The sequence below is a fragment of the Zonotrichia leucophrys genome, chromosome 15 (genome assembly GCF_028769735.1).
Source record: "Zonotrichia leucophrys gambelii isolate GWCS_2022_RI chromosome 15, RI_Zleu_2.0, whole genome shotgun sequence".
Classification (NCBI taxonomy): domain Eukaryota; kingdom Metazoa; phylum Chordata; class Aves; order Passeriformes; family Passerellidae; genus Zonotrichia; species Zonotrichia leucophrys.
This window is the reverse complement of record NC_088185.1, coordinates 14,042,066-14,055,301: the sequence shown is the minus strand read 5'-3', so window position 1 is coordinate 14,055,301 and position 13,236 is coordinate 14,042,066. Positions and strand designations below refer to the sequence as shown.

The following is a 13,236-nucleotide window of genomic DNA, read 5'->3' as shown; positions in this document are numbered from 1 at the left end:
GCTGATGGAATTTGTTACTCCTCCAGGTTGTTCAATGAAGAGACTAAGACCTCAGAAACCAGTTTGATCAGCATGTTTCAGTTTGCACAAAACCCTCAAATACAGCCAACAGGTGACCAAGAAGAAATTTCTTCATATTTTCAGCCTTCCAAGAACAGACACACATAAAATATATAGCTGTCCACACTGTTAATAACCACAAAACACGCCTTCATAGCCATCTTCAGGGTGATCACACTGAACCCATCAACACAGCTCCAGTCAGAGGAAAACACATGAGGCTTTAAAGTTATCACTAAAACCATGGGAACAGAGATTTCCATATCTCCACTCTCCCGCAGAGACAAGACCAACGGGAACAGTGTTTGGAAGACTATCTATCCAAACAGAAAGCTTCCATAGAAACACAATCTTGGTATTCCTTCCTTTGAACAGGATTTCCGGCTGACGTGGTTTCAGCAGGGATACAGTTAATCTTCTTCTCAGTAGGTGTTAAGAGTTGTGTTCTGGATTCAGTGCGAGTATAATGTTGATAACACACTGATGTCTGGTACCAAGCCAAGCATACCCTAAGTCAAGGGCTTTTCAATGTCCTGCACTAGTCAGCTATACAAGCAGCTGGAGGGGAGCATGGTCAGGGCAGCTGACCCAAATCAGCCAGAGGAATATTCTGTACCACAGAATCTTCTGCTCAGTGTACAAACCAGGGGAGCTGGCCAAGAGGTGCCAATCACTCCTGGAGGACAGGGAGAGCATGGGTCAGTGGGTGCTGAGCAATTGTATTGAGCATCACTTGACTTTTGGGGTTTATTCCTCTCTCACTTTTTCCTATTATTATTATATGCTTCTTCCCTCCAATATTTGAAAAGTTCTTATCTCAGCCCATGGTTTCAGCCTTGTACCATTCACCTCCCCATTCCGCTGGGGAGGTGAGTGAGCAGATATGTAAGATGATTACAGATTTCACGTGTTCTCTTGAGTTTACAAGTGTCTATTCAGCTCCACAGGTCAACATCACCGAAGTATATTTAGGAAGTGACCCACAAGCAAATGCATGCTCTAGCACTAGTAGCAATGCTTAAAGAGCACTTTTTACTCCACAATTTTAGGAACACTTCAAAGAAAAGATGCAAATAAGATACAAATAAGGATTTCCAAAGAAAGATGCTGAAACAAAACAATCGATAGCACAGCTATAGAAGACAAGAAAGGCAAAACAAAACATATTCACATAGCCCGACACTACTAAACTTGACCATCTTCCAAAACTGCAACCTCTTGTGCTGACACAAGCAAAGGGAAACCTTGCTACAAGCCAATGAAAATTCACTCCAGCTAGTTATCACTAACAGAAATGAATACATACTATAAAAGTCTTCTATTCAATTTATGAATTTGAACACACTTGTCAATATCTAACTTAAGTCAGATGAAGTGCTTTGGCCTGATTTAATCAGCTAATCTCAAACAAACTCATTGGTCTTGCCTTACAGTCAAAAGTGCCTGAAATATTTCACATCCATCATCATCAACCAGTGACCATTTCTCACATCTCCTCAAAAAAGTTTAGGATTATTTTACTTGCAGCACAACTTTAAAAAAACAAGACAAACTGTTGGCAAAATAAAGCCTATCAGAGCTTGCTAGCAACCTGCAAACACAGTGAGCTTATTTTAGATAGGCATCATCAGAGGCAACAACAACCTGCATCAGAGTACCCAAAATACATCTATTACTGCCGTACAATGGGTGAAACAACATATAGAAGGGAGGTAAGGAGTATCAAAATCCATAAAGTCAACAACAGCTCATCTGGGTAGACAAAGACTGGCCTGGATCATCCCACAATGTGCACTTCCCTTTGAGCCAGCTCCATGCAGAACTGGAGGCTTGATAAGGAATCTAAAAGGGGAATCCAACATTGGCAATTTATTGAAACATAGGTAACAAAAGGTCAAGTTAGATGGCTCTAATACATTACTAACTTCAAACGCCTCTACAAAGAATCATTTGGAGTAATGTCCCAAGGGAAGAAAAACTTGTTTTGTTCCTGCAGGAACTTCCAGCTTGAACCTAAGTGGACTCCAGATCCTGCAGACAAGTACCTAATTACTAATGAGAGACTCAAAACTTCACTTTTCTTCTGAAGGAAAGCACATCTGGGAAAATGCTTTATTTTGGCACATGCATCAGGAAAAACAGACATTCTCTAAATAATGCACTCTGTTTCAGGCCAAAATAGACAAAAAGCACAAGAAGAAGAGGCAATTTGGTGGAGGGGGGTAGGGACATATTGTTGGTCTGTTATTACTAGTTTTTCTCAAGTCCATCATTTAGTCATCTTGAAGTCTATTCGAGTGACTTTCTTCGACTCCAACTGTATTCACCAGGACAATTCTAGCTACACAACAACACACAAGTTGCAAACTAAAGGCTACCTACTGCTAGAAGACAATCACAGGTCCTCAACTTTTAACAAAATAATTCAATTTTTTATTATAAATATTCAAAATATGCTAATATAAATTGTCTGGTCACTGTTATATTTTTGGCATCATCTCAATGAATAACTTTGGAAGTGTCTTAATATAAACATTTAATTGTTACAGAAAACCAATGTAAAGGAAAGCAGATGACACTGGAAAGTCATAAAACAATGCACATGCAATTTTCATGTGCTTATGCACACTGATTTTCATTCTAGGATTTAAAAGAATTTTAACATAGAAACATATGGGTTGAAAAAGACTTTTAAAGGTCATCTAGTCCAACTTACAGCCATGGGCAGGAAAACCTTCCACTAGGCCAAGTAGCTCCAAGCCCCATCTAACCTGGTCTTGGACATTCTGAGGGATGAGGCAGCCACAGCTTCTCTAGGCACCCTGTTCCAGGGCCTCCCCACCCACACAGGGAAGAACATCTTCCTTCTATCTAGTGTGACTCTACACTCTTAGGCTAAAGCCATTGCCCTCTGTCTCATCACTTTGGAACCTAATAAAAAGTCTGTCTTCACTCAACTATTCAAGGAAGCTGGAAAAGCACAGTGATATTTTTACTTTTAAAAAATATGGCAACTGAATCTATTCATGTAGATGCTGGAGGCTCAACTCCACGTCCCATCAGACATGTAAGCATTAAGCTGCTATTGGCAAGATCTGCTGCAGTTCCTCAAGCTCAGGGACCTGATCAACTGTCTCCTGTAAAGCATTTCAAACTGAGTGCTCCGAGTCAGACATATGGAATTTTTTCTGAAAGAAGGTCTTAAAAGGGAAGGAGAAAAAAAAAATTTAAAAAAGCATGGTTTTCCTCTGCACCCTAGCAGCCAGATGGTTGGTCTTTCACTGCAATTTAAAGAATTTAAAAATTTTCCACCTCCTTTACTATGAGAATACACTTAGCACTGAACTAGAACTTAGCTAAGATGTGACAGTGTTCCTCAGCAAGACAGAAGTCCAGAGGAGACCAGTCTCCTCTATCAAAATCTCTATACTGGCCTAGGGTTGATTTGGGGATTAGCTTGTTTTCTTTTTTGCTCATTTTTTTCTGGAGGAGCAGGAAAGGTTGTTTGTTATGGGTCAGTTTGCTGCTTTCTTAGTTTTTATAATGACTTCCATTACTCCTATTGCCATTCTTAGGGAAGCATTTCACTTATGCACTGATTCCCACAACCTCAAAAGGCTCTTTGCTCATGATGGACAAGGAGCTCTGGCTTTGGCTTATCCAAGCGTTGGCTTCCAGCTCTTTCCAAGAATTCGGTAATGCAGGTATCACTGCAGACATGCAGCACACCACAAGCAGACAGTAGCGTAAGCACAATGGCAACATGAAGGACTTTTAATATACTTGACAACAGCAGCAACAACTCAGTCTTTAGCACAGGCTTTATCTTCTTATGAAGATGGACAGAGTTCTGGAGCTTTGCAGGCAAACACAAGCTGCTGAAAGAGCATTGCCATCATCTGCACAGTCTTCTTATCCACAAAAAAAAGATTGTCTTCTGGAGCTGGACATGAGAATTTCACAAATCAACAACAGCACCACAACATGACTCAGTACTGTCCATCTTCAGGCACCAGATTGTTCACTTCATATGCAACTGGTACCAGCCAAGCTAAAGAGCAGACCCAAAACTGACATGGAGCCATTACTAAGTTTATTTCCCTGTTCAAAGCCCATTACTTTCCTGATTCTGAAAATAAATGGATTGTAATGGTCTTGGTATATGTGAGATTAGTCTTAACTGCTCTTGCATTGCTCTTGTAGATGTATCTCACTACCAACAAAACCAACCAGACAAAAATCCTTTGAAACCAAGTTGCCCATGTTTCTGCGCCATCTTTAGACTGCTGTAGACCACTGATCATTCACATGCTGAAAAGGAAAACAAAAAGATAAGCCTGCACTTTATTTATTCTTCTATTGATAGACAGTAAGTCAACTCTTCCACAGAACATCAGCAGACAATCTTCACCAGTGACCAGCTGATCCAAATGAAGCAATGCCAAGTGGCTCCACAGAGTTCTTCCAGTTCGGGCAGAACGAGCTCTTCCGTCTCCTCTATTCTTGCCATTACAAGGCTCAGGAGCAGCAGGCAGTCTTGATGGGTGCCTGACCCCACTTAAGTGTTGCTCCCTGATGGTGCTCCTCATTTTCTAGACATGCACCCACAAGAAACTCATCTTCAATAATGGCTTTGTCTCTTCTCAAGAGGCGTTATTTTGGGGGATTCACTGGTGACATGCAAAAAAATCTGACTGGAAAAAGAGTACCATAATCCTGTTAGTCACAACAAAGCCAGATGCTACAGAGGGATGGTGGCTGGCACGACAGCACACACACACTGGTCCGCAGAGGTCGACCGTGCGGGTTTGGTTGCCCAAGGTGACTCCTTGTTCCTCCCAGGGCCTCTTGTCCCCATGCACCAGCTCTCCGTGACCCGTGGACTTGCCCGCGGTACAAAAGCCGGTCCCCGGAAGGACCACGAAGCGCCGGGGCCGGGGGCAGGGAGCCGCTCAACCCCACTGGCCCGCGTGGCTTCGGCCGAGCCCATCGCACTGAGGCGGGGTCCCCAGCAGGCCGGATGCCGCGGGCCCACCCCACCCCAGCCGGTACTCACGAGTTGGTGTGCAGGTATTCGAAGGTAAGCTGGGCCCGGTTCAGGCTGCTGTAATTACTCAGGGACATGGCGGCCGTGGCCGCCATCGGGCCTGGGCCTGCGCCCGCGCCGCATGCACCGGCGGCCGCGCACGCCTCGAGCCCGCCCCGCCCCCTGTCGGTCACGGGTGACCGCCGGGTGAGCAGCCGGCGCTGCGCTGCACTGCACCGCACCGCACTGCACTTCGTTATGCCGCGCCCCGCCGGTGCGGTGCAGTGCGGTGCGGGGCGGGGCGGGGCGGGGCGGTGCGGGGCGGTGCGGTGCGGTGCAGGCCTGCTTTGTCTCCGCCGCGCTGGGATCGCGCCCGGCACAGCAACTGTCCCCGCGGGGCGGAGCCACGCGGCTGTCCCCTATTGGCCAAGAAGAGGCACGTGATGCAAGTGCCTCGGCGCGGCCAATGTGTGCCCTGCGCCGCCGCGTGACGGGTGCGCGCGGCCGGGTGGGAGCGGTGAGGTGGGTGCGCGCGGCGCGCGGGATCCGTTTTTACCCTCAGGCTCCGTTCACGCGGTAGCCGAGCGCCTCAGCGCCCGGGAGCGGCCGCCGCGGCCTCCTAGGGCAGGGGAGCGGCTGTGGCGGGGTCGCTGCTTTGGCGGGGCCGAACTGCGCGGTGAGGTGGCCTGGGCGCGGTAGCTCCCTGCGGTCTTTGCCGAGGTCGCCGGAGCGGGGGGGCTAGATCGCCGCGGTGCCGGCGGCCTGTGCGGAGGGCGCCAGCTGGCGGTGACTGCTGGCTGCCAGGTTGGAGCGGGTGAGGCCCGCCGGTCCTAAACGGCGGGAGTGGCTCCAGGACCCATCTGGATGGAAGGATCCCGCCGCTGATCTCTTATGACGGTTCCGCGCGGATTTCGGCGGGTGCCGGTCCTGCTGCGCTGGTGAAGGCACTACGAAGTCACCGAGGAGAAGCTCCTGAAAGTGCTCGTACTTACCAAAATACGTTAATGCAAAGGGTATATAAAATCATAAATATTCTTACTTCAATTCTGTGCTTTTGGTTCATCTTGAAATGTGAAAGAATTGAGCTCAGGGGCTGTCCTACCTCTGTTCTGCACCCATCATTGCCCCCATCCCCACGAAATACAACCTGAATGCAGGATCCCTGAAGACTAGGAATACTTGTCTGACTTGTCCAATGGATAAACAACTCCAATCATTCTTCTGAAATGGACACTGAAACAGCATGGCTGTGTCTTGGATAATAGGAATCTGAGTTTAATATCCAGAATCTGAAGGAATTCAGCCTGTGCAGAAATTATTGTGGTATATTTCTTCTTGAAGAATGTCCAGCAAGAATGAAACATGTAAGATAGCAGATTTAGAAAGGATAAACATTATTTGATACTTTATTTATAGGGCACCAAAGGGAAAAGGTAAAGATTTTGTTAAAAAAAAAGAGAAGCACTTTAATTTTGTCTGATAATTTTCCAACAATAGAATCTTATTCATTAGAGGAAAAAAAAGAAGGCTATGGGAGTTGGGATTATTCAGCCTGGGGAAGAGAAGCATCCAGGGTGATCTTACTGCAGTCTTTCAGTACCTCAGTGAGCCCCAAGGGAGCTGGAGAGGGACTTTGGACAAGGGCTAATGGCTTCCCACTGTCAGAGGGCAAGGTTATTGGAATAATGAGGAGAACTTCCATGGGAGAGTGGCGAGGCCCTGGCACAGGGTGCCCATAGAAGCTGTTGCTGCTCCATCTCTCAAAGTGTGAAAGACCAGGTTGGACAGGGCTTTTGAAGCAACGTGGCCTAGTGGAAGATGTTTCTGCCCATGGCAGGGGGTATAATAAGATGAGTTTTAAGATTCTTTCCATCCCAAGCCATTCCATGATTCTGTGGTATCCAACACATGTGGTGAAAACTTAAATGTAAATGTTACTCATAATTGTTAAATGGCTAAAACCTGATTTTCATATTTGAGTTGTTTGACCCCCATCCCCAGTTGTGTATGAGCCTGAGCTGACAAGTCTGCAGCTTTGGCCTGAAAACTTCACTTCCCAGAACAGCATTTAGTTCTGTTTACCCTCAGTTTGGCCTGTTCAGGCCAGCAAGTTGTATCATTCCTCCTGGCAGGGATTTCTCTGTGTGTTAGAGAAAATGTCTTGTGAAGGCATCAAAAAATCACTGTGCATGTGTGTGCAGTGGCCCTTTTAGACCTTAGCTCTGAAAAGCTTTGCATAGCAGGACACTGAACTGCATTAAAGAATTAGGAAAATTGCTGTTGAGAACTATGTTTTGGTATATTGGGTTTATGACAATCAATGAGTCTATTGTAGATTGTAGCATCATCTGTTGTACTCAGGTTTTATTTTGTTACATTGTAGTCAATGTCAGCAGCAGATATTCAAAAGTAATATAAATCCTGTCAGTGTAAGGGCAAAGTAATTACCCAAATATGTGTTCCTGAGGAATATGAGCCTGAACTTATGCATCATATCAACCTTGTCCTCTTAGGTAATCTGAGTATCTCTGTGCCTATCAGGAACTTTGTCTCGTCATCTTACCTTCAGGGAGCAGCCAGTGTTTCTTTCCTGGTGTTGGAGAGATTGACAACATTATCTGAGTACTGCAGCGATGTGGACAGAGCAGCTGACCACCTTCCTGCTTTTCCTATGGGATCTGACTGTTCTGTGGATCTGGCCCTTGGTAGAAGACCAGTACAATGCAGTTCTATTTCATTTGGTCAGCCCAGGCAGGAAATTGCTCATTACGATCTCACCATTTGGTGGTGATCAATTTGACCAAGGTTAAGTGAGAATTTAATTTTTACACTTTCCCTAGCTGTTCTGCAGTAGGTTTCAGACATGTTCCTGACTTCTGCTCTTTGGTCTCTCTTGCCCAAGTCTTGAAAGATTTATACCTTCATTTGCTGGCTCTCTCACCTGGCAGACATTGGCCCAAGGTGTAATGGAATGAATTCACCTTTTGCAAAGCAGCATTTAGATTACATCACAGCTCTGCCTTGGCCGTGGCAGAGCCATGCTTTGATAGGAACCTCTCTGTCCGTGGATGGAGGTATAACAGGCTTGTTTGGCCTGTGTCCCACTGCTGCAAACTGCTGAATTTCTCAGTACTTTAGAGATGAAAGTCTTCCCACTGGAAATTCACCTTTGCCGTCTTTTGGGGCAGCTGTTTTTCCTTGGAAACTCTCTCCCTAAACTTTGTTTAAATAGTTCTAGATCTTTCAGTTATACTGGTTATGACAGGCAACCTCTCTTTTTTTTTTTTTTCTTCTTCTACCAGCACCATTTCCCTGAATTTCTCTTCCATGATCTGTGGAATCTCTGCTTTCATTCCCAAGATCTCCGCATCTTACAGTAATGAGCAAAATAAATCTGGCTGCTCAGGTGTCACAGGCAGTACCCCCTCATTTTTGAAGTCTCCAGTGTAGTAGAAGGCAGCAGTTTGCTCTGGTGCACATAACTTTCCTCATAAATGACCTGTGGGTTGGTGGTTTGTGCAGCCTGTACAAGTGGAGCTTGGGGCAAGCTGTACTGCTCTTCTTTAACCCTAAGGCTAAGTTTCTTACTCTGAGATAATCCCCAAGTCTCCTTGTAAAACTAGACTTTTGATTCCACACTGTTCAAAATCTGTGTTTCTAGGCTGTGCTGTAAGTTCCCATGCAGTCCCATGTAGTGTTTGCTGGGTCCTTACTCTGGCACAGCATTTTGTTAAGCCTCTTTCCACTGGAGTCCAGGCCATAACCTGAGGTCATTGAAGAGTTTATTTATGTGGCCATTGTTCTGCAAGTTGAAGGTAACTGCTTCTACATCTGTGTGGGCCTTGAGTCAACAATTGTTCTTATTCTCCTTATTTGTCAAGATGCTAGCCTGCTAAGCCAATACTTAATGCAGGAGTCATCATAGTGGTAAGTACTAGATTCTGCACCAGACAAGTGATATGAGTGCAGTAAAGTGTCTTTTTCACACACCTGTGAGGTCTCCCAAGTTAACTGTTTGTAGCTTTATTCGGTCTTTATGTACATGAAGAAATTTAAAACTCTGCATTGTAGAAATTAGGTTTTCAGTTGTCAGAATGAAATAAACAGGCAGTGAAACATAAATCTGACACATCACCAGTAATCCTCAGGTGTTTACTGATCCTGCCTTTATCCGTTGTTTTCTGGAAGGAAAAAACGGCATTGCCTTTGGATGCAAGGTCCTCTGTCTACCTCATGACAGAAGCTGCTGAAGTTCTAGGTCAGTGCTGTTCTACCAAGCATTCACCTTGGTTCTTCTAAGAAGATTGGGTGCAGTTGCAAGCCCCAGTAACCAGATTGGCACGGACCTCTTTTCCATTGCCCTGAGTTTGTAAAAAGAATTTCAAAGCAGCTTCCTTTAGTGGACTTGAAGTCATGTTGCCTCACAGGTTTTTGGTTCATTCTTTCATGTCATGCCGTATGCTGCCTCTGCCGTGTGATGAGTTCTCATTGTCTCCCAGTACAGAATGGAACTTCTGCTGTGAGTACAGAATGCTGCTGCCTCCAACGTGAGATGTTCTCCTTTAGACAGAGCATGCCAGTCTCACAGAGAAGAGCTATGTCAAAAAGCATCAGAAGCATTCCTTTTCTTGAGCATGAGTTGTATCTCCATGTCAATTCAATACAATCCAGGAACACAACCCTGAAGTCAAACTTTTAGAAGGAAGTGTTTTCCTCCTGGCTTCTCCTAGTAAGGAGTTATTCCCTGTATGACCTGAGGCAGCCCTGTTTCTTGTGTTCATAGGCACATCTGCCCAGCTTCTCCATCGTTTGCATCAAGTAGCAGAGCAATTTGCTGACTAAACATAAGTATCATGAAGTTGGACCTCTCTTCATGGAAGTGTCTTTTTCTCCTATGTTGGGAAGCCTAAATTCTGCAGTAGTTTTGTGAACAGTCTGTGTATATCAGTCCTTACAAGACATGCAGAGCAAGATGTTCAAAGATGAGCCCCTATATGTGGAAGGTACTGGCATAGCAGTTCAGAGACCTTTTCTGTAGTGCCAGGTGTCAATCTCTCAATGCTTTGTTTTCAGGGAATGTCACTTCATGGATTTAAATTTGTTATTTCAGTCTAGGTACCATTCTCGGTGAGACACTGGTTGTCAGGAATTACTTTGTAAATGAGTTTGCAGAAGAGTAGAAAGGGTGATTGAGAACAGGGAGACATCTTTGAGTGAATTGTCAGCAGAATGGTGAACAGGGAGGATTCTCTGCTGCCAGTCAGGCTCCCAGTGTCCTGAGCCCAAGTTTGATTAATGAAGTGATAACATGAAAAAAATATCCCAGCTGTTACAAGCATCATGTCACCGCCTCAGTCCTACTGCAGAAAACACCCTGTGCCTTGGCAGGAAAGACAGGCAGAAGAGCCTACAAGAAGATGGCAGAAAAGGAGCGATCGTGGTGTCTTACAAGACTTTGCCCCACAAAGTCAAAAGAGTTATGTATGGCATGAACTCACTGTCAGAAATTAATACTTTGGTCAAGGTCCAAAAGGGTCCACAGGTATGCCGCAAAGGACCCAAGCCCAGAGGCTTTCTGCTCTGAGCTGGAACAATGATGTTTTTAGTGGCTTCAACCAACATAAGAAGGTGTGCAGACTTCTTAACAAGGCAGCTAACTAGTACAATTCCTTTTATGAATAAATAGTTTTTCCTGTGTCATTATTTGAAATACGTGGACTGTGTTTCTTGTGGGTTTGGTCCAACTCAGTGTACGTTTAACTCAGGCTGATGGATGTGTGCCTGACATGGGTAGTTCAGGTAATTTCAGTCTGGCAACTTGAAAGCAACCAAAAACATACTCTTATAATGAAAAGCTTATGGGAAAATCTTGGGTGTCTCATGGAAGTAGCATCCAAGTAGATTGAGCTGTGGTACCAGTGAAGAGATGAACAGATGAATCACCACATCAGAACATACATGGAGAGTGCTACAGAGAGAGCAGGGCTTAGCCAGTAATTTCCATCAAAGCATCTCTCAGTGATGGCTAGATAACTGCTCCTCTAGCATTTGCTGGGAATGCCATCATGGATCAAATGTCTTTTGTCATCTCTGAAGGCATTCATCTCTGCTAGCTTTAGCTCTAGACAAGTGCTAGGTGCATGAGAGCCCTGGGCTGCCCTTCTGCCTTATAGGAATCTGATATCAACATGAAGAGCTGACTGCCTTGGTGGGAGACAATGAGGGGAACTTCACAGATGTGTAATATATTCCCTGGAATGTCAGGGTTTGGGGGAAGCTGGTCAGTCTGGCAGTCAAGAGATGGTATGAGGAGCAGAAGTACTGTAGGAAAAAGATGTCAGTACGCAGCTCTGGAGACTGTCCCTAGCCTGAGCTAGGACTATCAGGAAGCTGGGAAGTTCTTGGGAGGCAAAAAAAAGAATCTGTGGGAAGTTCTTGGGAGGCGAAAAAAAGAATCTGTGAGGCAGTGTCATTTTTTCAGCAACTTCACCCTGAAGTTATTTCTTGTTACTAAGATCTTCCATCCAAACTTAGTTATTTTCTTTAAGAGAAACAAAGTCAGGAAATGTTTTATCAGCACAGTTGGATCATCTCATGATGGTTTCACCAGTCCTCATCAATCCTGTAATGCCATTCCTTTGGAGGATGTGTGATATCATCTTGCTTGTTCAATACATCCTAAGCCTCACTTCTTTGTCCTGCATTGGTGATCTGCATAATACATCATCTGCATAATATTTTGAAAAGACAATGGATTTTGTTTTGTGAAAGTGGTTTTGCCTGTGTGCCTCTCCCAAACTCCTTCCCTAACCCTGCCCCACCTAATGTAAGGAAGAGCAGAGTATCCATAGGCTCACAGGAGTGTCATGGTGGCTTGTCTCCTACTGGCATGTGGGATAATGGGTATGTGAAAGCCAATGAAGAGACTCCAGCCTGTGTTGAAAGTCAGTTTTGGTGTTGCATCAGGTGGCACTGGCTGAAATGTAGGAAAATACCAGTATTAATGACAGTAGTGCAAAATTTAAAGGAAGTGTCTGGCTCTGGGCTGAGGTTAAATGGAGAGGTGACTGCTAGGCCAGAGAGATGCCAGCCCTTTCCAAAGGCTGAGCAAAAAGCAAGAAATAGCCAGACAAAGGGGTGAGTATCAGCAGTGCTGCCTGACTGGGATCACTCACCATGGCTACAATCACTGAACAAGGGTGCAAAATCAGCAGAAACTGAGCGTGAGAGAGGAAGAATTGGGCTAGGTTGTTCACATGGTAGGGGGAAATGGGGGCAAAATAGAAGGCAAAGCATGTGATGGAGCTGTTTGGGGCCAGGGTGGGCTTGGGAGAATTACACCAAATCTGCTAGGGTTCTGCGGGTGGGTTTGCCTTGCTTCTGCAGCCATGGTAGTGGAATGTGACCCTCAGCATCACTGAACAAGTCTCCTGACATGGCAGCTGTGAGTGTGACTTACATTAGCAGCTCACTTCATCAGAATCTCAGAAAAGGCCATTTAAGGAATCTCATTTGTGTCCACATCCCTCTGCAGCTCTCCAGATAGGACTGAAAGACGTGAAGAGCTCTGCAGGTCCTTTCCCAAGCTGCTGCTGGCAGGGTCTTGGAAGTTGACAGCCCATCTTGCACTCCAGCACACTCCACACTCCAGCACACCCAGCCATTTGGTTCAAACTGGGAGGTGACCCTTGCCAGGAGGGATTCAGCATTTCCAGGCCACAGGGATGCATGCCACCAGACCTGTCAGTGCACCTCAGTCCCACCTGAAGTCATCCCAACTCCAAACAGTAAATGGGGAAGCTGCCTGAAAAATGAGGGAACACTTTTGCTCGTGAATTACTCAAGGCTTTGGTAGTGTTCTCAAATATTTGTTTCAGTGTTCCAATAAATGTTCTATTTGAATAGAAATAATCTAATTAGCCAATATTCCACAGAATCTAAATATTTTGCTCTAAGATAGTGTTTCCTTTCCCTGCCCCAAAGAGATTTAATCCTTGGCTGATTATGTGGCTCAGGTTCTGGCCATGATGTGGGCTTCCCTCCACTGTTCACATATAGCTAAGGTCTTAATCCAGCCACTGTCATAGCAAGGGGGAGAAAAGAATTTATCCTTAGTTAAACCTGGGAAGAGTTTTCCATCTGACTTATGC

The 13,236-nt window shown here is 45.2% G+C and overlaps 1 protein-coding gene across 4 annotated transcripts in view; it reads right to left on the bottom strand.

Moving 5' to 3' along the window:
* Positions 1-5,570, bottom strand: part of MORC2 (MORC family CW-type zinc finger 2) — a 45,682-nt gene extending 40,112 nt beyond the window's left edge. Inside the window, exon 1 of one of the 4 annotated variants that reach the window (XR_010442189.1) lies at positions 5,117-5,570. Coding sequence is in view for 2 of the 4 variants with exons in the window: in XM_064727144.1 (XP_064583214.1) it covers positions 5,117-5,202 (86 nt within the window). In the remaining 2 variants the exon portion in view is untranslated. Of the gene's footprint in view, positions 1-3,669; positions 3,973-5,116 lie in introns of those variants that run through there. The other 3 variants (XM_064727144.1, XM_064727143.1, XM_064727145.1) reach the window with 3 other exon arrangements.
* Positions 5,571-13,236: the final 7,666 nt, after the last annotated feature.